The following is a 24906-nucleotide window of genomic DNA, read 5'->3' on the forward strand; positions in this document are numbered from 1 at the left end:
CTCCTTCCCTGGTAGGATAATAGTGTATGATTACTCTCTCACTGCTAGGATTATAGTGTATGATTACTCTCTCACTGCTAGGATAATAGTGTATGATTACTCTCTCACTGCTAGGATAATAGTGTATGATTACTCTCCTTCCCTGGTAGGATAATAGTGTATGATTACTCTCTCACTGCTAGGATTATAGTGTATGATTACTCTCTCACTACTAGGGCAATACTGTATGATTACTCTCCTTCACTGCTAGGATAATAGTGTATGATTACTCTCCTTCACTGCTAGGATAATAGTGTATGATTACTCTCCTTCACTGCTAGGATAATAGTGTATGATTACTCTCCTTCACTGGTAGGATAATAGTGTATGATTACTCTCTCACTGCTAGGACAATAGTGTATGATTACTCTCCTTCACTGGTAGGATAATAGTGTATGATTACTCTCTCACTGCTAGGAGAATAGTGTATGATTACTCTCCTTCACTGGTAGGATAATAGTGTATGATTACTCTCTCACTGCTTGGATAATAGTGTATGATTACTCTCTCACTGCTAGGACAATAGTGTATGATTACTCTCCTTCACTGGTAGGATAATCGTGTATGATTACTCTCTCACTGCTTGGATAATAGTGTATGATTACTCTCTCACTGCTAGGACAATAGTGTATGATTACTCTCCTTCACTGGTAGGATAATAGTGTATGATTACTCTCTCACTGCTAGGACAATAGTGTATGATTACTCTCCTTCACTGGTAGGATAATAGTGTATGATTACTCTCTCACTGCTAGGACAATAGTGTATGATTACTCTCCTTCACTGGTAGGGTAATAGTGTATGATTACTCTCTCACTGCTTGGATAATAGTGCATGATTACTCTCTCACTGCTAGGATAATAGTGTATGATTACTCTCTCACTGCTAGGATAATAGTGTATGATTACTCTCCTTCACTGGTAGGATAATAGTGTATGATTACTCTCTCACTGCTAGGATTATAGTGTATGATTACTCTCTCACTACTAGGGCAATAGTGTATGATTACTCTCCTTCACTGGTAGGATAATAGTGTATGATTACTCTCCTTCACTGCTAGGATAATAGTGTATGATTACTCTCTCACTGCTACGATAATAGTGTATGATTACTCTCCTTCACTGCTTGGATAATAGTGTATGATTACTCTCTCACTGCTAGGATAATAGTGTATGATTACTCTCCTTCACTGCTTGGATAATAGTGTATGATTACTCTCTCACTACTAGGATTATAGTGTATGATTACTCTCTCACTTCTAGGATAATAGTGTATGATTACTCTCTCACTTCTAGGATAATAGTGTATGATTACTCTCCTTCACTGCTAGGATAATAGTGTATGATTACTCTCCTTCACTGGTAGGATAATAGTGTATGATTACTCTCTCACTGCTAGGACAATAGTGTATGATTACTCTCCTTCACTGGTAGGATAATATGCTTTTTTGCTCCTAGGATAATCATTCTCGCTGCTAGGATAATATTCATTCTCTCACTGCTATGATAATAGTGTATGATTACTCTCTCACTGCTAGGACAATAGTGTATGATTACTCTCTCACTGCTAGGATAATAGTGTATGATTACTCTCTCACTGCTAGGATAATAGTGTATGATTACTCTCTCACTGCTTGGATAATAGTGTATGATTACTCTCTCACTGCTAGGATAATAGTGTATGATTATTCTCTCACTGCTAGGATAATACGCTATCTCGCTGCTAGGATAATAGTGTATGATTACTCTCTCACTGCTAGGATAATAGTGTATGATTACTCTCTCACTGCTAGGATAATAGTGTATGATTACTCTCACTGCTAGGATAATAGTGTATGATTACTTTCTCACTGCTAGGATTATAGTGTATGATTACTCTCACTGCTAGGATAATAGTGTATGATTACTCTCTCACTGCTAGGATAATAGTGTATGATTACTCTCTCACTGCTTGGATAATAGTGTATGATTACTTTCTCACTGCTAGGATAATAGTGTATGATTACTCTCTCACTGCTAGGATAATAGTGTATGATTACTCTCTCACTGCTAGGATAATAGTGTATGATTACTCTCTCACTGCTAGGATAATAGTGTATGATTACTCTCTCACTGCTAGGATAATAGTGTATGATTACTCTCTCTCACTGCTAGGATAATAGTGTATGATTACTCTCTCACTGCTAGGATAATAGTGTATGATTACTCTCTCACTGCTAGGATAATAGTGTATGATTACTCTCTCACTGCTAGGATAATAGTGTATGATTACTCTCTCACTGCTAGGACAATAGTGTATGATTACTCTCTCACTGCTAGGATAATAGTGTATGATTACTCTCCTTCCCTGGTAGGATAATAGTGTATGATTACTCTCTCACTGCTAGGATAATAGTGTATGATTACTGTCCTTCCCTGGTAGGATAATAGTGTATGATTACTCTCTCACTGCTAGGATTATAGTGTATGATTACTCTCTCACTGCTAGGATAATAGTGTATGATTACTCTCTCACTGCTAGGATAATAGTGTATGATTACTCTCTCACTGCTAGGATAATAGTGTTTGATTACTCTCCTTCCCTGGTAGGATAATAGTGTATGATTACTCTCTCACTGCTAGGATTATAGTGTATGATTACTCTCTCACTACTAGGGCAATAGTGTATGATTACTCTCCTTCCCTGCTAGGATAATAGTGTATGATTACTCTCCTTCCCTGGTAGGATAATAGTGTATGATTACTCTCTCACTGCTAGGATTATAGTGTATGATTACTCTCTCACTGCTAGGATAATAGTGTATGATTACTCTCTCACTGCTAGGATAATAGTGTATGATTACTCTCTCACTGCTAGGATAATAGTGTTTGATTACTCTCCTTCCCTGGTAGGATAATAGTGTATGATTACTCTCTCACTGCTAGGATTATAGTGTATGATTACTCTCTCACTACTAGGGCAATAGTGTATGATTACTCTCCTTCACTGCTAGGATAATAGTGTATGATTACTCTCCTTCACTGCTAGGATAATAGTGTATGATTACTCTCTCACTGCTAGGACAATAGTGTATGATTACTCTCCTTCACTGGTAGGATAATAGTGTATGATTACTCTCTCACTGCTTGGATAATAGTGTATGATTACTCTCTCACTGCTAGGACAATAGTGTATGATTACTCTCCTTCACTGGTAGGATAATCGTGTATGATTACTCTCTCACTGCTTGGATAATAGTGTTTGATTACTCTCTCGCTGCTAGGACAATAGTGTATGATTACTCTCCTTCACTGGTAGGATAATAGTGTATGATTACTCTCTCACTGCTAGGACAATAGTGTATGATTACTCTCCTTCACTGGTAGGATAATAGTGTATGATTACTCTCTCACTGCTAGGACAATAGTGTATGATTACTCTCCTTCATTGGTAGGGTAATAGTGTATGATTACTCTTTCACTGCTTGGATAATAGTGCATGATTACTCTCTCACTGCTAGGATAATAGTGTATGATTACTCTCTCACTGCTAGGATAATAGTGTATGATTACTCTCCTTCACTGGTAGGATAATAGTGTATGATTACTCTCTCACTGCTAGGATTATAGTGTATGATTACTCTCTCACTACTAGGGCAATAGTGTATGATTACTCTCTCACTGCTAGGATAATAGTGTATGATTACTCTCTCACTGCTAGGATAATAGTGTATGATTACTCTCTCACTGCTAGGATAATAGTGTATGATTACTCTCCTTCACTGCTTGGATAATAGTGTATGATTACTCTCTCACTGCTAGGATTATAGTGTATGATTACTCTCTCACTTCTAGGATAATAGTGTATGATTATTCTCTCACTTCTAGGATAATAGTGTATGATTACTCTCCTTCACTGCTAGGATAATAGTGTATGATTACTCTCCTTCACTGGTAGGATAATAGTTTATGATTACTCTCTCACTGCTAGGACAATAGTGTATGATTACTCTCCTTCACTGGTAGGATAATATGCTTTTTTGCTCCTAGGATAATCATTCTCGCTGCTAGGATAATATTCATTCTCTCACTGCTATGATAATAGTGTATGATTACTCTCTCACTGCTAGGACAATAGTGTATGATTACTCTCCTTCACTGGTAGGATAATAGTGTATGATTACTCTCTCACTGCTTGGATAATAGTGTATGATTACTCTCTCACTGGTAGGATAATAGTGTATGATTACTCTCTCACTGCTAGGACAATAGTGTATGATTACTCTCCTTCACTGCTAGGGTAATAGTGTATGATTACTCTCCTTCACTGCTAGGATAATAGTGTATGATTACTCTCTCACTGCTAGGATTAAAGTGTATGATTACTCTCTCACTTCTAGGATAATAGTGTATGATTACTCTCCTTCACTGCTAGGATAATAGTGTATGATTACTCTCCTTCCCTTGTAGGATAATAGTGTATGATTACTCTCTCACTGCTAGGACAATAGTGTATGATTACTCTCCTTCACTGGTAGGATAATAGTATATGATTACTCTCTCACTGCTTGGACAATAGTGTATGATTACTCTCCTTCACTGGTAGGATAATAGTGTATGATTACTCTCTCACTGTTTGGATAATATTGTATGATTACTCTCCTTCACTGCTAGGATAATAGTGTATGATTACTCTCTCACTGCTAGGACAATAGTGTATGATTACTCTCCTTCACTGGTAGGATAATAGTGTATGATTACTCTCTCACTGCTAGGAGAATAGTGTATGATTACTCTCTCACTGCTAGGACAATAGTGTATGATTACTCTCCTTCACTGGTAGGATAATAGTGCATGATTACTCTCTCACTGCTAGGACAATAGTGTATGATTACTCTCCTTCACTGGTAGGATAATAGTGTATGATTACTCTCTCACTGCTTGGATAATAGTGTATGATTACTCTCTCACTGCTAGGATAATAGTGTATGATTACTCTCTCACTGCTAGGATAATAGTGTATGATTTACTCTCCTTCACTGGTAGGATAATAGTGTATGATTACTCTCCTTCACTGGTAGGATAATAGTGTATGATTACTCTCTCACTGCTAGGATTATAGTGTATGATTACTCTCTCACTGCTATGATAATAGTGTATGATTACTCTCTCACTGCTAGGACAATAGTGTATGATTACTCTCCTTCACTGGTAGGATAATAGTGTATGATTACTCTCTCACTGCTAGGACAATAGTGTATGATTACTCTCCTTCACTGGTAGGATAATAGTGTATGATTACTCTCTCACTGCTTGGATAATAGTGTATGATTACTCTCTCACTGCTAGGATAATAGTGTATGATTACTCTCCTTCACTGGTAGGATAATAGTGTATGATTACTCTCCTTCACTGGTAGGATAATAGTGTATGATTACTCTCTCACTGCTAGGATTATAGTGTATGATTACTCTCTCACTACTAGGGCAATAGTGTATGATTACTCTCTCACTTCTAGGATAATAGTGTGTGATTACTCTCTCACTGCTAGGATTATAGTGTATGATTACTCTCCTTCACTGCTAGGATAATAGTGTATGATTACTCTCCTTCACTGCTAGGATAATAGTGTATGATTACTCTCTCACTGCTAGGATTATAGTGTATGATTACTCTCCTTCACTGGTAGGATAATAGTGTATGATTACTCTCTCACTTCTAGGATAATAGTGTATGATTACTCTCTCACTGCTTGGATAATAGTGTATGATTACTCTCCTTCACTGGTAGGATAATAGTGTATGATCACTCTCTCACTTCTAGGATAATAGTGTATGATTACTCTCTCACTGCTAGGATTATAGTGTATGATAACTCTCCTTCACTGGTAGGATAATAGTGTATGATCACTCTCTCACTGCTAGGACAATAGTGTATGATTACTCTCTCACTGCTAGGATTATAGCGTATGATTACTCTCTCACTACTAGGATTATAGTGTATGATTACTCTCTCACTGCTAGGACAATAGTGTATGATTACTCTCTCACTGCTAGGACAATAGTGTATGATTACTCTCCTTCACTGGTAGGATAATAGTGTATGATTACTCTCCTTCACTGGTAGGATAATAGTGTATGATTACTCTCCTTCACTGCTAGGATAATAGTGTATGATTACTCTCTCACTGCTAGGACAATAGTGTATGATTACTCTCCTTCACTGGTAGGATAATAGTGTATGATTACTCTCCTTCACTGGTAGGATAATAGTGTATGATTACTCTCCTTTACTGGTAGGATAATATGCTTTCTTGCTCCTAGGATAATATTCATTCTCTCAGCTAGGATAATACGTTCTCTCACTGCTATGATAATAGTGTACTAATGGAAACCCGTCTAAATTGACTGCTAGTTTTCAACTGTTGTAAACTTTGAAAAAAATTTTAATACTTTTTTGTCAAACAAAGACTTAAGTAAAGATAATCCATCCATTTGCGGCAGGTAATCCAGGTGCATGTTCGTGAGTGATCTTTACTGCAACAGAATCCTTTGATTTTGCTGGAGATAGGGCAACGTAGAGCACACCATGTGAGAAGACTGGTTCTGGCAGTTATATTTCGACTTTGGCAAGTGTATGTCCTAGCCAGGGGTCTTCAAACTTGGCCCTCCAGCTGCTGTGGAACTACACATCCCAGCATGCACTACCACCTTTTTGATATAACAGCATGCTAAAACTATGTGCAGTGCATGCTGGGATGTGTAGTTCCACAGCATCTGGAGGGCCAAGTTTGAAGACCCCTGTCCTAGACCCTTTATGTTCTCCACACAAAATTTCCTCAGAAATTGTATTTTTGGAAGAGCGACTTTACGATCATACGTGACCCATTGAATAAACTTTTTCTTGTGTCCAGGTTCCTAATGAGCATCCCGACTGCACCCTTTTTCAGTTGTACAACGTGAGGCGGTAGTCCACTCATCTCGATTGTGTGCAAAAATTCAACTGGATAGCGCACTTTTTCACTCTCATCTTCAGTCACAACTGTATCGAGGCTGGAAATGCGCTCTTCGCCGGGATGTTGTTCAGTGATTTTGTTTTTTATCTTATTACAGTGGGAATTCTTTAGGCAAAGGATTGCTCTGTCTTTCAGTTCATATTCAGATAGAGTTTGAATGCTAGTTCAATAATGTCACCCTTGCATAACATTTCATTTGGTGTTTGACTGAAAGGCTGAAAGGCGAATCTGGAACATTGGCACGGCCAGAACCAACCGCAGATAGCAATTCAGTGAATGCTACCTTATTACGGTTTGTACGCATGTTCTGTGTCAGGAGATACTTTTCAAAGTGTGGCCATGATTTCAGTTAATTCTCTATAATGGTTCCGCGTGCTGACTGAGGGACTACGGGTAGAACTTGTTGAAAATCTCCTCAAAGCTTTTCAGGTCATGTCTGTAGTTGGATTGATTTACGTATCCAAGACTCTGTTATCTCTCTCCATTTCGGATTACATGTGAATGTGATGAACAGTGATGGTTTGCCGAAGGCTCTGACTAAAGCCATGCCATCTTGGTAATGCATGTTCATGTTTCTGGGTGAACCCTAGAAGGAAGAAGGTAAGATGACGATTTTCCCAGGTTGTACTCCACGCTTGGCTGCCTCGTTGAATAGATAGTCTTGTAGGCCAGCGAATGTCTCAACTCTGAGTTTATTTTATTTAAGCTGTGTCCTATTGTACATGAGACGCTCACCTTCAACTCGTATGTACTGATCGACTAAGTACTGTAGCCACAACTTGCCGGAGTTGTGTAAAACAGAAAATTATTTTCAGATATCCATTCTATAAGCCACATACTGCAGTCCAGTCACTTTTCTGTTGGTCTGTCTTTCATGCGGCCTAATCCCATCCACGTTCTCCGTAAGGAAACAGTAAAGGGTTTAGCATCGGTCAGTGAATTGATATTTTTCAGTTATTCAGTCCCAGTTCCCTTAGAGAAGACCTTGAAGTCGTAGTTTCCTGGAGGATCGCCATCTTTGGTTGTGAAAATGGCAGCGATTTAATCCGCTGAAGGCAAATTGTGTCCTTTCTTGCGCTGGTCACGGATGTCAGACTGTTCTGATAGTAAAAACATTCAAACTTCATTTAGCTCCCTACCTTAGATAAGTGCCAGTTCATTCTCTGGGCCGGATTTCTGGAAATAGAGTGAGATATCTCTCTCAACTGATCATCTTGGTGACACTATGCTGCACTACAGGGGGGCAGATGTAAAATGTGCAGAGAGATTTAGATTTGGGAGGAGTGTTTCCAAACTGACCTCTAAATTGTAAAGTAATAATAAAGCTGTGCAGTATTTGCGGGCTACATGCAAAAGCAGCCAGTATTTACCCTGCATGTAAAAAAATGTATGTATTTACACCCCTTGCATTGCTGTATGGTTTGTTCAGGTTCACAGTTGAGAGAGATATCTCTCTGTATTCCCAAGTCTGAATCAGGCCCTCTACCTTCTTAACTTCTGCCTTCATCTTGTACTTATGGACTAAAGGGTTAATCTCGAGCATCATTTCATGCAGGTTTGGCATCAGATTAGGAATGCAGGTTGAGTTCCGTCCAATCCTCATTTCAGTTGCTTCAGCAGTGTCGATAATATAAAGTTGTGCAGAAGATCACTCATTAATGTTCTGGGGATGCAAAGGGACATATTTGTAATTGAGCTGGCCATTGATCTTGAAAGTATATGGGTCACGTCCTACAGATAAGAAAGCTTCATTTGCAACAAAAGAAGCTAATGACATTGCGGTGTTGTATTTCCTGATGTTGTCTAAGAAATGGCATTTGTTGAAGTTGCCATCTTTCTTTAGAAAATTTTAAAGTAATGGGTGAGAGTCAATGACATGAGAACTTTCTTATTGTGGTAACAGCCACTAAAGTGAAAGTTTGTCTTTGTGCCAACTATTTCACAATTGAAACGTAAAGCTCTGCAGAACTTGCATTCAAAGGACAGAGGGCCTAGATCTTAATAACCAACAAAAAATAAGGATTCAATGTGCAGCAAAGGTGTGGTTTACGTCTTCTTATAGCTGGCTTCAAGAGAGTAATCACCAGTGGCGTAACTAGGGCAGGGCGAGCGGGGTACATGCACTGGGCGCCGTGGGACCAGTGGCGCGGGGGAGCGCCGCCGGCCACGGTCCGGCCCGCCCTAGTTAGCCAGTGTAGCGCCGACCGCAGTGAGTGCGGTCAGCGCTAGACATTTACACAGGACCAGCGCTAGGCTTCCAGCGCCGGTCCTGTGCTGCACAGCTGAGCCCGTTCCCTCCCCCTGAGCGCTTGCCCAATAGCGCCAGGAGGCGGGCTCAGGCTGTGCATAACACGCATCGCCGCCAGCGCTGGCGGCGATGCGTGTGTTAAACAGCAGCCAATGAGAGTCAGATAGACTCTCATTGACTGCAGCAGCACCCACTGCAAGAGCCGGGCTTCCGTCCGGCTCCTGCACTGGGTAATGGGACAGACGTCATGACATCATGACGTCTCTCCCATAATGCTGAGCGCGCCAGCCCGGGAGGACTGGCGGGCGGCGGCTGGAGCGGTGTCACGGTCCGGAGCAGCAGCGTGGATTCAAGCAAGTATATTTGTCTATATATATATATATATATATATATATATATATATTTTTTTTTTAAACCTGTCTGCACTACTGGGGGCACAACGGGGGAGGGGGGGTTGGCTACTACTTGGGGGCACCTTTACTGGGAGGACCTCTACTGGGGGAGGGGGCTACTACTGGGGGCACTTAATCGGGAGGGGGAACCTCTACTGGGGACTACTACTTTGGGGGGAAGGGGGAGAACTACTACTGGGGGCATTATAAAAGGGGCCAACTACTAGGGGCACTGCACTGGGGGGACCACTACTGGGGGCACCACTACTAGGGGCAGTAATAGGAAGGACCACTACAGGGGGCACTGGATAGGGGGGACCACTACTGGGGCCTGCATGGGGGGAGGACTACTGCTGGGGGCACTATGTAAGGGGCTTACTGCTAGGGGCACTGCACTGGGGGGGACCACTACAGGGGGCACTAGATAGGGGGGATCAATACTGGGTGCCTGCATAAGGGGGACCACTACTGGGAAAACTGCATGGGTGGGGGGGGGACTACTGCTGGGGGCACTATATAAAGGGCACTGCATAAGGGGGTACCACTACTGGGCGAACTTCATTGTGGGGACTGCTACTGCTGACACACCCCATTTTTAAGTGACCACGCCCATTTTTTGGGGCCTTTTCAAATTTGCCCAGGGCTCCAAATACCCTAGTTACACCACTGGTAATCACTTCTGCTGCTTCTTCATCTACGATATCAGGCAAAACGAAATTGGCAAAGTGCTCGTGATCTCCCAATTGGTTCATTGTTATACAGCCCACCTGCACTTTGGAAGTCCAAGTATCTGAATACAAAGATTCGATAATCACAGCTCTAAGTAACGTGGTAAATGGTCTGCTTGGAGGGACATGACCTTAAGAATTCCTGTTTGAATCATGAACAACTGTACTCCTAAGACCCTTTGACCTATATAAATATATTGTTATCTTTCACTAGATCTGAACCCCTCTCTAGGTTTGTGATGTAGCAGCGGGCTTCTCTCTTTCTGTGGGACATGTACTTTCTGTGACTTGTGTGATTGTCCTCCTCTTCCTTGTGATATAGCAGTGGTTGTTTCCCCCTCCTACCTGTGTGATATAGCAGTGGTTGTTTCCCTCTCCTACCTGTGTGATATAGCAGTGGTTGTTTCCCCCTCCTACCTGTGTTATATAGCAGTGGTTGTTTCCCCCTCCTACCTGTGTGATATAGCAGTGGTTGTTTCCCCCTCCTACCTGTGTGATATAGCAGTGGTTGTTTCCCCCTCCTACCTGTGTGCTATAGCAGTGGTTGTTTCCCCCTCCTACCTGTGTGATATAGCAGTGGTTGTTTCCCCCTCCTAGCTGTGTGCTATAGCAGTGGTTGTTTCCCCCTCCTACCTGTGTGATATAGCAGTGGTTGTTTCCCTCTCCTACCTGTGTGATATAGCAGTGGTTGTTTCCCTCTCCTACCTGTGTGATATAGCAGTGGTTGTTTCCCACTCCTACCTTTGTGATATAGCAGTGGTTGTTTCCCTCTCCTACCTGTGTGATATAGCAGTGGTTGTTTCCCCCTCCTACCTGTGTGATATAGCAGTGGTTGTTTCCCACTCCTACCTGTGTGATATAGCAGTGGTTGTTTCCCCCTCCTACCTGTGTGATATAGCAGTGGTTGTTTCCCCCTCCTACCTGTGTGATATAGCAGTGGTTGTTTCCCCCTCCTACCTGTGTGATATAGCAGTGGTTGTTTCCCCCTCCTACCTGTGTGATATAGCAGTGGTTGTTTCCCCCTCCTACCTGTGTGATATAGCAGTGGTTGTTTCCCCCTCCTACCTGTGTGATATAGCAGTGGTTGTTTCCCCCTCCTACCTGTGTGATATAGCAGTGGTTGTTTCCCCCTCCTACCTGTGTGATATAGCAGTGGTTGTTTCCCCCTCCTACCTGTGTGATATAGCAGTGGTTGTTTCCCACTCCTACCTGTGTGATATAGCAGTGGTTGTTTCCCCCTCCTACCTGTGTGATATAGCAGTGGTTGTTTCCCCCTCCTACCTGTGTGATATAGCAGTGGTTGTTTCCCCCTCCTACCTGTGTGATATAGCAGTGGTTGTTTCCCCCTCCTACCTGTGTGATATAGCAGTGGTTGTTTCCCCCTCCTACCTGTGTGATATAGCAGTGGTTGTTTCCCACTCCTACCTGTGTGATATAGCAGTGGTTGTTTCCCCCTCCTACCTGTGTGATATAGCAGTGGTTGTTTCCCCGTCCTACCTGTGTGATATAGCAGTGGTTGTTTCCCCCTCCTACCTGTGTGATATAGCAGTGGTTGTTTCCCCCTACTACCTGTGTGATATAGCAGTGGTTGTTTCCCCCTCCTACCTGTGTGATATAGCAGTGGTTGTTTCCCCCTCCTACCTGTGTGATATAGCAGTGGTTGTTTCCCCCTCCTACCTGTGTGATATAGCAGTGGTTGTTTCCCCCTACTACCTGTGTGATATAGCAGTGGTTGTTTCCCCCTCCTACCTGTGTGATATAGCAGTGGTTGTTTCCCCCTCCTACCTGTGTGATATAGCAGTGGTTGTTTCCCCCTCCTACCTGTGTGATATAGCAGTGGTTGTTTCCCCCTCCTACCTGTGTGATATAGCAGTGGTTGTTTCCCCCTCCTACCTGTGTGATATAGCAGTGGTCGTTCCCCTCCTACCTGTGTGATATAGCAGTGGTTGTTTCCCCCTCCTACCTGTGTGATATAGCAGTGGTTGTTTCCCCCTCCTACCTGTGTGATATAGCAGTGGTTGTTTCCCCCTCCTAACTGTGTGATATAGCAGTGGTTGTTTCCCCCTCCTACCTGTGTGATATAGCAGTGGTTGTTTCCCCCTCCTACCTGTGTGATATAGCAGTGGTTGTTTCCCCCTCCTACCTGTGTGATATAGCAGTGGTTGTTTCCCCCTCCTACCTGTGTGATATAGCAGTGGTCGTTTCCCCCTCCACATGTGTGATATAGCAGTGGTCGTTTCCCTCTCCTACCTGTGTGATATAGCAGTGGTTGTTTCCCCCTCCTACCTGTGTGATATAGCAGTGGTTGTTTCCCCCTCCTACCTGTGTGATATAGCAGTGGTTGTTTCCCCCTCCTAACTGTGTGATATAGCAGTGGTTGTTTCCCCCTCCTACCTGTGTGATATAGCAGTGGTTGTTTCCCCCTCCTACCTGTATGATATAGCAGTGGTCGTTCCCCTCCTACATGTGTGATAAAGCAGTGGTCGTTCCCCCTCCAGATGTGTGATATAGCAGTGGTCGTTCCCCTCCTACCTGTGTGATATAGCAGTGGTCGTTCCCCTCCTACCTGTGTGATATAGCAGTGGTCGTTCCCCTCCTACCTGTGTGATATAGCAGTGGTCGTTCCCCTCCTACCTGTGTGATATAGCAGTGGTCGTTCCCCTCCTACCTGTGTGATATAGCAGTGGTCGTTCCCTCTCCACATGTGTGATATAGCAGTGGTCGTTCCCCTCCTACCTGTGTGATTTAGCAGTGGTCATACCCTCTCTACCAGTGGTCTCTTCTCTGTGACTTGTGTGATTGGCCCCGTCTTCCTGTGTGATATAGCAGTGGTCGTTCCCTGTCTACCTGTGTTGTGTAGCAGTGGTCATTCCCTCTCTACCAGTGGTCTCTTCTCTGTGACTTGTGTGATTGGCCCCCTCTTCCTGTGTGATATAGCAGTGGTCTTTCCCTCTCTACCTGTGTGATATAGAAGTGGTCGTTCCCTCTCTTCCTGTGTGAAGTGGCAGTGGGCCAGCCCTCTTCCTGTGTGAAGTGGCAGTGGGCCAGCCCTCTTCCTGTGTGAAGTGGCAGTGGGCCAGCCCTCTTCCTGTGTGAAGTGGCAGTGGGCCAGCCCTCTTCCTGTGTGAAGTGGCAGTGGGCCAGCCCTCTACCTGTGTGAAGTGGCAGTGGGCCAGCCCTCTTCCTGTGTGAAGTGGCAGTGGGCCAGCCCTCTTCCTGTGTGAAGTGGCAGTTGGCCAGCCCTCTTCCTGTGTGAAGTGGCAGTTGGCCAGCCCTCTTCCTGTGTGAAGTGGCAGGGGGCCAGCCCTCTTCCTGTGTGAAGTGGCAGGGGGCCAGCCCTCTTTGAAGTGGCAGGGGGCCAGCCCTCTTCCTGCGTGAAGTGGCAGGGGGCCAGCCCTCTTCCTGCGTGAAGTGGCAGGGGGCCAGCCCTCTTCCTGCGTGAAGTGGCAGGGGGCCAGCCCTCTTCCTGCGTGAAGTGGCAGGGGGCCAGCCCTCTTCCTGCGTGAAGTGGCAGGGGGCCAGCCCTCTTCCTGCGTGAAGTGGCAGGGGGCCAGCCCTCTTCCTGCGTGAAGTGGCAGGGGGCCAGCCCTCTTCCTGCGTGAAGTGGCAGGGGGCCAGCCCTCTTCCTGCGTGAAGTGGCAGGGGGCCAGCCCTCTTCCTGCGTGAAGTGGCAGGGGGCCAGCCCTCTTCCTGCGTGAAGTGGCAGGGGGCCAGCCCTCTTCCTGCGTGAAGTGGCAGGGGGCCAGCCCTCTTCCTGCGTGAAGTGGCAGTGGTCCCTTATGGGACCCTATTGTATGAAAATAATTTTACTCATGCTTAACACATACAGATGTTAGGTGCCAGATATAGGATCATGTCTGATAACATTAAAGCAATTATTCGATATTTTTAAACTGCAACAGGACACAATCATAACTCCACCTTATATTTTACCATAAGTACACCCACTACGCCAATCCATGATTAACTAGTTTACTGAACCAAATTCCCCCACTTCACCAATACATTTACATAGCATGCTGTAACCACGCCACAAATATAATTACATTGTGTTCTCCCTCTATATTTTTTTTTTGTGTACTCCCCCAAGTTCCTGTCCTCCACCTGTACATGAGGCATTTACTGTATGTGAGTGTCCCGCTAACATCTTTCCTATCTGATAGTTGGTTATCCTGTTCCCTAGGTGTGTTGTACAGCGTCTTCTCCCATATACCCATAGCCAAGGATCAGGTATTCACAGAGGGGGAATTGTGGGGACACTGAGGAACTGCTGCTTCAATCACAGTGAGTTACATCTCTTTAAATTCTTATGTGTGTATTGCTGTGACCCGGGCCCCTGCACCCATTCTGTATCACTTTCCCCCATGTGGCCAAGATGGTGGCAGCGGCGCAATCTTTAAATGGACAAATCGGTGCTAGGTGCCAATTTAGAAAGTATGCTATGTGCTGAGGCAGCTTAACACCTGGTGTGCTGCACCTGGGGGACTGTATACCAAGAGCTGCTGCAGCTTAGCTCCTGGTGCCCCAGCATTCCAGGGTGTACAAGGAGCCGTTGTAGCCGGAACAATTGTCATAGCCCTGCAGCCCAATGGGGGTAGTGTAAATAATGCGCTGTAGCGCTCGGCAGCAGTGGGCCACCGGGTACTGGCTGCAGGCAACCTATTGCCAACACCTCTACACGTCACTGGTGGCACAGATCGTACCGTGTGTATGCAGCTTTATCCCCGCACTCACATATCACCAACACCTCTACACATCACTGGTGATACAGATCGTACCGTGTGTATGCAGCTTTATCCCCGCACTCACATATAGCCAACACCTCTACACGTCACTGGTGATACAGATCGTACCGTGTGTATGCAGCTTTATCCCCACACTCACATATAGCCAACACCTCTACAAGTCACTGGTGGTACAGATCGTACCGTGTGTATGCAGCTTTATCCCCACACTCACATATAGCCAACACCTCTACACGTCACTGGTGATACAGATCGTACCGTGTGTATGCAGCTTTATCCCCGCACTCACATATAGCCAACACCTCTACACGTCACTGGTGATACAGATCGTACCGTGTGTATGCAGCTTTATCCCCACACTCACATATAGCCAACACCTCTACACATCACTGGTGATACAGATCGTACCGTGTGTATGCAGCTTTATCCCCACACTCACATATAGCCAACACCTCTACACATCACTGGTGATACAGATCGTACCGTGTGTATGCAGCTTTATGCCCGCACTCACATATAGCCAACACCCTTACACATCACTGGTGGTACAGATCGTACTGTGTGTATGCAGCTTTATCCCCGCACTCACATATAGCCAACACCTTTACAAGTCACTGGTGGTACAGATCGTACCGTGTGTATGCAGCTTTATCCCCACACTCACATATAGCCAACACCTCTACACATCACTGGTGGTACAGATCGTACTGTGTGTATGCAGCTTTATCCCCGCACTCACATATAGCCAACACCTTTACAAGTCACTGGTGGTACAGATCGTACCGTTTGTATGCAGCTTTATCCCCGCACTCACATATCGCCAACACCTCTACACATCACTGGTGGTAGAGATCGTACTGTGTGTATGCAGCTTTATCCCCGCACTCACATATAGCCAACACCTCTACACATCACTGGTGATACAGATCGTACCGTGTGTATGCAGCTTTATCCCCGCACTCACATATCGCCAACACCTCTACACGTCACTGGTGGTACAGATCGTACCGTGTGTATGCAGCTTTATCCCCGCACTCACATATAGCCAACACATCTACACGTCACTGGTGGTACAGATCGTACCGTTTGTATGCAGCTTTATCTCCACACTCACATATAGCCAACACCTCTACAAGTCACTGGTGATACAGATCGTACTGTGTGTATGCAGCTTTATCCCCGCACTCACATATCGCCAACACCTCTACACGTCACTGGTGGTACAGATCGTACCGTGTGTATGCAACTTTATCCCCACACTCACATATAGCCAACACCTCTACACATCACTGGTGGTACAGATCGTACCGTGTGTATGCAGCTTTATCCCCGCACTCACATATAGCCAACACCTCTACAAGTCACTGGTGATACAGATCGTACCGTGTGTATGCAGCTTTATCCCCGCTCTCACATATAGCCAACACCTCTACACATCACTGGTGGTACAGATCATACCGTGTGTATGCAGCTTTATCCCCGCACTCACATATAGCCAACACCTCTACACATCACTGGTGATACAGATCGTACTGTGTGTATGCAGCTTTATCCCCGCACTCACATATCGCCAACACCTCTACACGTCACTGGTGGTACAGATCGTACCGTGTGTATGCAACTTTATCCCCACACTCACATATAGCCAACACCTCTACACATCACTGGTGGTACAGATCGTACCGTGTGTATGCAGCTTTATCCCCGCACTCACATATAGCCAACACCTCTACAAGTCACTGGTGATACAGATCGTACCGTGTGTATGCAGCTTTATCCCCGCTCTCACATATAGCCAACACCTCTACAAGTCACTGGTGGTACAGATCGTACCGTGTGTATGCAGCTTTATCTCCACACTCACATATAGCCAACACCTTTACACATCACTGGTGGTACAGATCGTACCGTTTGTATGCAGCTTTATCCCCACACTCACATATAGCCAACACCTCTACAAGTCACTGGTGGTACAGATCATACTGTGTGTATGCAGCTTTATCCCCGCACTCACATATCGCCAACACCTCTACACGTCACTGGTGGTACAGATCGTACCGTGTGTATGCAGCTTTATCCCTGCACTCTCATATAGCCAACCCCTCTACAAGTCACTGGTGATACAGATCGTACCGTGTGTATGCAGCTTTATCCCCGCTCTCACATATAGCCAACACCTCTACAAGTCACTGGTGGTACAGATCGTACCGTGTGTATGCAGCTTTATCCCCGCACTCACATATAGCCAACACCTCTACACATCACTGGTGGTACAGATCATACCGTGTGTATGCAGCTTTATCCCCGCACTCACATATAGCCAACACCTCTACACATCACTGGTGGTACAGATCGTACCGTGTGTATGCAGCTATATCCCCGCACTCACATATAGCCAACACTTCTACAAGTCACTGGTGGTACAGATCGTACCGTGCGTATGCAGCTTTATCCCCGCACTCACATATAGCCAACACCTTTACAAGTCACTGGTGGTACAGATCGTACCGTGTGTATGCAGCTATATCCCCACACTCACATATAGCCAACACCTCTACACGTCACTGGTGATACAGATCGTACCGTGTGTATGCAGCTTTATCCCCGCACTCACATATAGCCAACACCTCTACACATCACTGGTGGTACAGATCGTACCATGTGTATGCAGCTTTATCCCCGCACTCACATATAGCCAACACCTCTACACGTCACTGGTGGTACAGATCGTACCGTGTGTATGCAGCTTTATCCCCGCACTCACATATAGCCAACACCTCTACACGTCACTGGTGGTACAGATCGTACTGTGTGTATGCAGCTTTATCCCCGCACTCACATATAGCCAACACCTCTACACATCCCTGGTGATACAGATCGTACCGTGTGTATGCAGCTTTATCCCCGCACTCACATATAGCCAACACCTCTACACGTCACTGGTGGTACAGATCGTACCGTGTGTATGCAGCTTTATCCCCGCACTCACATATAGCCAACACCTCTACACGTCACTGGTGGTACAGATCGTACCGTGTGTATGCAGCTTTATCCCCGCACTCACATATAGCCAACACCTCTACACGTCACTGGTGGTACAGTTCGTACCGTGTGTATGCAGCTTTATCCCCGCACTCACATATAGCCAACACCTCTACACGTCACTGGTGGTACAGTTCGTACCGTGTGTATGCAGCTTTATCCCCGCACTCACATATAGCCAACACCTCTACACGTCACTGGTGGTACAGATCGTACTGTGTGTATGCAGCTTTATCCCCACACTCACATATAGCCAACACCTCTACACGTCACTGGTGGTACAGATCGTACCGTGTGTATGCAACTTTATCCCCACACTCACATATAGCCAACACCTCTACACGTCACTGGTGGTACAGTTCGTACCGTGTGTATGCAGCTTTATCCCCGCACTCACATATAGCCAACACCTCTACACGTCACTGGTGGTACAGTTCGTACCGTGTGTATGCAGCTTTATCCCCGCACTCACATATAGCCAACACCTCTACACGTCACTGGTGGTACAGATCGTACTGTGTGTATGCAGCTTTATCCCCACACTCACATATAGCCAACACCTCTACACGTCACTGGTGGTACAGATCGTACTGTGTGTATTGTGTGTAAGAGCAGGATAAAAGAAGGGCCTGCGTACTCTGAATTTGTATCTTCTGTGACATCTGTAATACTGTGATTTTTCCCAAGCACTTTTCGCAAGGAACTTAGGGGTATATTTACTAAAATGCGGGTTTTTAGAAGTAGAGGTATTGCCCATAGCAACCAATCGGATTCTACTTATCATTTATCTAGCACCTTCTTGAAGATAAAAGCTAGCATATGATTGGTTGTTATGGGTAACAACTCCACGTCTAAAAATCTGCACTTTAGTAAATATACCCCCTATTCTTTAAGAAAACTTGTGAGCAATAAACATCTTGCTTTTAGACGCCTGCTTCTACTTGTATCAACCGGAATAGAGCAAGATGCTGTTCCATTCTCCGGCTATTATGGATTGAGCCCAGTGTCTTCAAGCTGAAATCCTTTGCCAGCTTCCCTGCAGACTGGTCATAATGAGGGACCAGTGGGAATTAGCCAACATTACCTAGGAAGTGATGCAGCAGCGTGTCCACACATACCCAGAAGTAGACAGTTCCAGGTGCAGATGGTAGGAGACTGGTGGTGGCAGCGAAGGTACCTGCCCAATACATAGTGGGAGGAGTCAGTAACCGCCTGTTACCGATGGTGAGAGGGACTCCTTAGGAGTGGTGATGTAAGCTCACTTTCTGGGCCCCGCTGTGACTTGGGGCCCCACACCCCCTGGTCCTCGCTGTGTCCCGGGCCCCACACCCCTTGGGCCCCGCTGTGACTTGGGGCCCCGCACCCCCTGGTCCTCGCTGTGACCCGGGCCCCACACCCCTTGGGCCTCGCTGTGACCCGGGCCCCACACACCCTGGTCCTCGCTGCGAACTGGGCCCCACACCCCTTGGGTCTCGCTATGACCCAGGCCCGCACCCCCTGGGCCTCGCTGTGACCCGGGCCCCGCACCTCCTGGGCTTCGCTGTGACCCTGGCCCCGCACCTCCTGGGCTTCGCTGTGACCCTGGCCCCGCACCTCCTGGGCTTCGCTGTGACGCTGGCCCCGCACCTCCTGGGCTTCGCTGTGACGCTGGCCCCGCACCTCCTGGGCTTCGCTGTGACCCTGGCCCCGCACCTCCAGGGCTTCGCTGTGACCCTGGCCCCGCACCTCCTGGGCTTCGCTGTGACCCTGGCCCCGCATCCCCTGGTCCTCGCTGTGACCCTGGCCCCACACCTCCTGGGCTTCGCTGTGACCCTGGTCCCGCATCCCCTGGTCCTCGCTGTGATCCAGGCCCCGCACCTCCTGGTCCTCGCTGTGACCCGGGCCCCACACCCTTTGGGCCTCGCTGTGACCCGGGCCCTACACCCTTTGGGCCTTGCTGTGACCCGGGCCCCGCACCTCCTGGGCCTCGCTGTGACCCGGGCCCCGCACCTCGCTGTGACCCGGGCCCCGCACCTCGCTGTGACCCGGGCCCCGCACCTCCTGGGCCTCGCTGTGACCCGGGCCCCGCACCTCCTGGGCCTCGCTGTGACCCGGGCCCCGCACCTCCTGGGCCTCGCTGTGACCCGGGCCCCGCACCTCCTGGGCCTCGCTGTGACCCGGGCCCCGCACCTCCTGGGCCTCGCTGTGACCCGGGCCCCGCACCTCCTGGGCCTCGCTGTGACCCGGGCCCCGCACCCCCTGGGAATCTGCTCCATCATCTCCCTAAACCCCTCTAATCCAGCTCTCGGCTCATGCTGGGGATTTTCTCTCTCGCCCTGTCCACCACAATAACTGTATGTCAGTGAGAAGACTCATCTCAATCTTGTCCATAACACTCACTATAGCATTTTGTTCCTCCCAGTCTCTAATAAAAACTTCTAGAAGGTGTCACATCGACCACAAAGGGCTGCACCCTGTAATTGTCTATACTGTACATATGATACATTGTACATTGAGATCTACAATCCCTATGCCACCTACTATCCTAATTACTCGTTTTCTTTATGTAATTATTGCAGATAAATGTTATTTAGTCTAATTTATTTTAGGGATGTGCAGGCTCGGATAGGTTCGAGTTTGCACGTGGAGTTCGGATTTTTCCCTCCAAAAAAACGGAACTCAGAACGAGGCAAAACGTCATCTTACATGGACGAACATCATCATTCCTGGTCTTTTGTCCAGGAATGATGATGTTCGTCCATGTAAGATGACGTTTTGCCTCGTTCTGAGTTCCGTTTTTTTGGAGGGAAAAATCCGAACTCCACGTGCAAACTCGAACCTATCCGAACCTGCACTTCCCTAATTTATTTATAGGCCAGTAAATGAGCCATAACTGCTCTACAATTCCATGCTTGTTTTGTTGGTTATATTGTAATATAAGTTATGTGGTTTGTTTCAGGAGATCATGCTTGGCTGCTGGGTGATGATGTGGATTTGTTGCCTTTCTTGTTGCTGCCATTGGCTGGTGGAGAGGAGTACTCTGATGAGGAGACGGAGAGTAAGTAACGGGCACAGATGAATGAGGGCTTTTCAAAATGATTGTTCAATTTCAAGTGCCTATCAGTAATGAGACATGGTCCTCATGTACAGCATAACAGGTTGTGTTGGGTTGTTATGATGGTGACTGCTGGTCGTGTTGGTTATGGAGTAGGAGAAAAGATGTCTTTACGAGATAAGGTGACGGTGTAGGGTGACAGCCAGCCAGAGTGGGTGTGCTTGTGTTAGGAAAAGGCACGGATGATATGGTGATGGTGTAGGGTGACAGCCAGGCAGAGTGGCTGTGCTGGTGTTAGGAAAAGGCATGGATGATATGGTGATAGTGTAGGGTGACAGCCAGGCAGAGTGGCTGTGCTGGTGTTAGGAAAAGGCATGGATGATATGGTGATAGTGTAGGGTGACAGCCAGCCAGAGTGGGTGTGCTTGTGTTAGGAAAAGGCACGGATGATATGGTGATGGTGTAGGGTGACAGCCAGCCAGAGTGGGTGTGCTTGTGTTAGGAAAAGGCATGGATGATATGGTGATGGTGTAGGGTGACAGCCAGGCAGAGTGGGTGTGCTGGTGTTAGGAAAAGGCATGGATGATATGGTGATGGTGTAGGGTGACAGCCAGGCAGAGTGGGTGTGCTTGTGTTAGGAAAAGGCATGGATGATATGGTGATGGTGTAGGGTGACAGCCAGGCAGAGTGGATGTGCTGGTGTTAGGAAAAGGCATGGATGATATGGTGATAGTGTAGGGTGACAGCCAGGCAGAGTGGCTGTGCTGGTGTTAGGAAAAGGCATGGATGATATGGTGATGGTGTAGGGTGACAGCCAGCCAGAGTGGGTGTGCTTGTGTTAGGAAAAGGCACGGATGATATGGTGATAGTGTAGGGTGACAGCCAGGCAGAGTGGCTGTGCTGGTGTTAGGAAAAGGCATGGATGATATGGTGATGGTGTAGGGTGACAGCCAGGCAGAGTGGGTGTGCTGGTGTTAGGAAAAGGCATGGATGATATGGTGATGGTGTAGGGTGACAGCCAGGCAGAGTGGATGTTCTGGTGTTAGGAAAAGGCATGGATGATATGGTGATAGTGTAGGATGACAGCCAGGCAGAGTGGGTGTGCTGGTGTTAGGAAAAGGCACGGATGATATGGTGATGGTGTAGGGTGACAGCCAGGCAGTGTGTGTATGCTGGTGTTAGGAAAAGGCATGGATGATAAGGTGATGGTGTAGGGTGAAAGCCAGGCAGAGTGGGTGTGCTGGTGTTAGGAAAAGGCACGGATGATATGGTGATGGTGTAGGGTGACAGCCAGGCAGAGTGGGTGTGCTGGTGTTAGGAAAAGGCATGGATGATATGGTGATGGTGTAGGGTGACAGCCAGCCAGAGTGGGTGTGCTTGTGTTAGGAAAAGGCACGGATGATATGGTGATGGTGTAGGGTGACAGCCAGGCAGAGTGGGTGTGCTGGTGTTAGGAAAAGGCACGGATGATATGGTGATAGTGTAGGGTGACAGCCAGGCAGAGTGGATGTGCTGGTGTTAGGAAAAGGCATGGATGATATGGTGATAGTGTAGGGTGACAGCCAGGCAGAGTGGGTGTGCTGGTGTTAGGAAAAGGCACGGATGATAAGGTGATGGTGTAGGGTGACAGCCAGGCAGAGTGGGTGTGCTGGTGTTAGGAAAAGGCACGGATGATAAGGTGATGGTGTAGGGTGACAGCCAGGCAGTGTGTGTGTGCTGGTGTTAGGAAAAGGCACGGATGATAAGGTGATGGTGTAGGTTGACAGCCAGGCAGAGTGGATGTGCTGGTGTTAGGAAAAGGCATGTATGATATGGTGATAATGTAGGGTGACAGCCAGGCAGAGTGTGTGTGCTGGTGTTAGGAAAAGGCACGGATGATAAGGTGATGGTGTAGGGTGACAGCCAGACAGAGTGGGTGTGCTGGTATTAGGAAAAGGCATGGATGATATGGTGATGGTGTAGGGTGACAGCCAGGCAGAGTGGATGTGCTGGTGTTAGGAAAAAGCATGGATGATAAAGTGATGGTGTAGGGTAACAGCCAAGCAGAGTGGGTGTGCTGGTGATAGTAAAAAGCATGGATGATATGGTGATGGTGTAGGGTGACAGCCAGGCAGTGTGGGTGTGCTGGTGTTAGGAAAAGGCGTGGATGATATGGTGATGGTGTAGGGTGACAGCCAGAGAGAGTGGATGTGCTGGTGTTAGGAAAAGGCATGGATGATAAGGTGATGGTGTAGGGTGACAGCCAGGCAGTGTGTGTGTGCTGGTGTTAGGAAAAGGCACGGATGATATGGTGATGGTGTAGGGTGACAGCCAGGCAGTGTGTGTATGCTGGTGTTAGGAAAAGGCATGGATGATAAGGAGATGGTGTAGGGTGACAGCCAGGCAGAGTGGGTGTGCTGGTGTTAGGAAAAGGCACGGATGATATGGTGATGGTGTAGGGTGACAGCCAGGCAGAGTGGGTGTGCTGGTGTTAGGAAAAGGCACGGATGATAAGGTGATGGTGTAGGGTGACAGCCAGGCAGTGTGTGTGTGCTGGTGTTAGGAAAAGGCACGGATGATAAGGTGATGGTGTAGGGTGACAGCCAGGCAGTGTGTGTGTGCTGGTGTTAGGAAAAGGCGTGGATGATATGGTGATGGTGTAGGGTGACAGCCAGAGTGGGTGTGCTGGTGTTAGGAAAAGGCACGGATGATATGGTGATAGTGTAGGGTGACAGCCAGGCAGAGTGGCTGTGCTGGTGTTAGGAAAAGGCATGGATGATATGGTGATGGTGTAGGGTGACAGCCAGGCAGAGTGGATGTTCTGGTGTTAGGAAAAGGCATGGATGATATGGTGATAGTGTAGGATGACAGCCAGGCAGAGTAGATGTGCTGGTGTTAGGAAAAGGCACGGATGATATGGTGATAGTGTAGGGTGACAGCCAGGCAGAGTGGGTGTGCTGGTGTTAGGAAAAGGCACGGATGATATGGTGATAGTGTAGGGTGACAGCCAGGCAGAGTGGGTGTGCTGGTGTTAGGAAAAGGCACGGATGATAAGGTGATGGTGTAGGGTGACAGCCAGGCAGAGTGGGTGTGCTGGTGTTAGGAAAAGGCACGAATGATAAGGTGATGGTGTAGGTTGACAGCCAGGCAGAGTGGATGTGCTGGTATTAGGAAAAGGCATGGATGATATGGTGATAGTGTAGGGTGACAGCCAGGCAGAGTGTGTGTGCTGGTGTTAGTAAAAGGCATGGATGATATGGTGATAATGTAGGGTGACAGCCAGGCAGAGTGGGTGTGCTGGTGTTAGGAAAAGGCATGGATGATATGGTGATGGTGTAGGGTGACAGCCAGGCAGTGTGTGTGTGCTGGTGTTAGGAAAAGGCACGGATGATAAGGTGATGGTGTAGGGTCACAGCCAGGCAGAGTGGGTGTGCTGGTGTTAGGAAAAGGCACGGATGATATGGTGATGGTGTAGGGTGACAGCCAGGCAGAGTGGGTGTGCTGGTGTTAGGAAAAGGCACAGATGATAAGTTGATGGTGTAGGGTGACAGCCAGGCAGTGTGTGTGTGCTGGTGTTAGGAAAAGGCATGGATGATATGGTGATGGTGTAGGGTGACAGCCAGCCAGAGTGGGTGTGCTTGTGTTAGGAAAAGGCACGGATGATATGGTGATAGTGTAGGGTGACAGCCAGGCAGAGTGGCTGTGC

At 46.9% G+C, this 24906-nt stretch overlaps 1 protein-coding gene across 1 annotated transcript in view; it reads left to right on the top strand.

Moving 5' to 3' along the window:
* HGH1 (HGH1 cochaperone) overlaps nucleotides 1-24906 on the top strand; it is a 219453-nt gene that overhangs the window by 74965 nt on the left and 119582 nt on the right. The window contains exons 3-4 of the mRNA XM_088461833.1: nucleotides 14584-14684; nucleotides 21126-21224. Coding sequence (XP_088317959.1) covers nucleotides 14584-14684; nucleotides 21126-21224 — 200 coding nt within the window. The remainder of the gene's footprint in view (nucleotides 1-14583; nucleotides 14685-21125; nucleotides 21225-24906) is intronic.

This window comes from Taudactylus pleione, unplaced genomic scaffold (assembly GCF_031769625.1).
Source record: "Taudactylus pleione unplaced genomic scaffold, aTauple2 ptg001108l, whole genome shotgun sequence".
In the NCBI taxonomy this organism is placed as follows: Eukaryota; Metazoa; Chordata; class Amphibia; order Anura; family Myobatrachidae; genus Taudactylus; species Taudactylus pleione.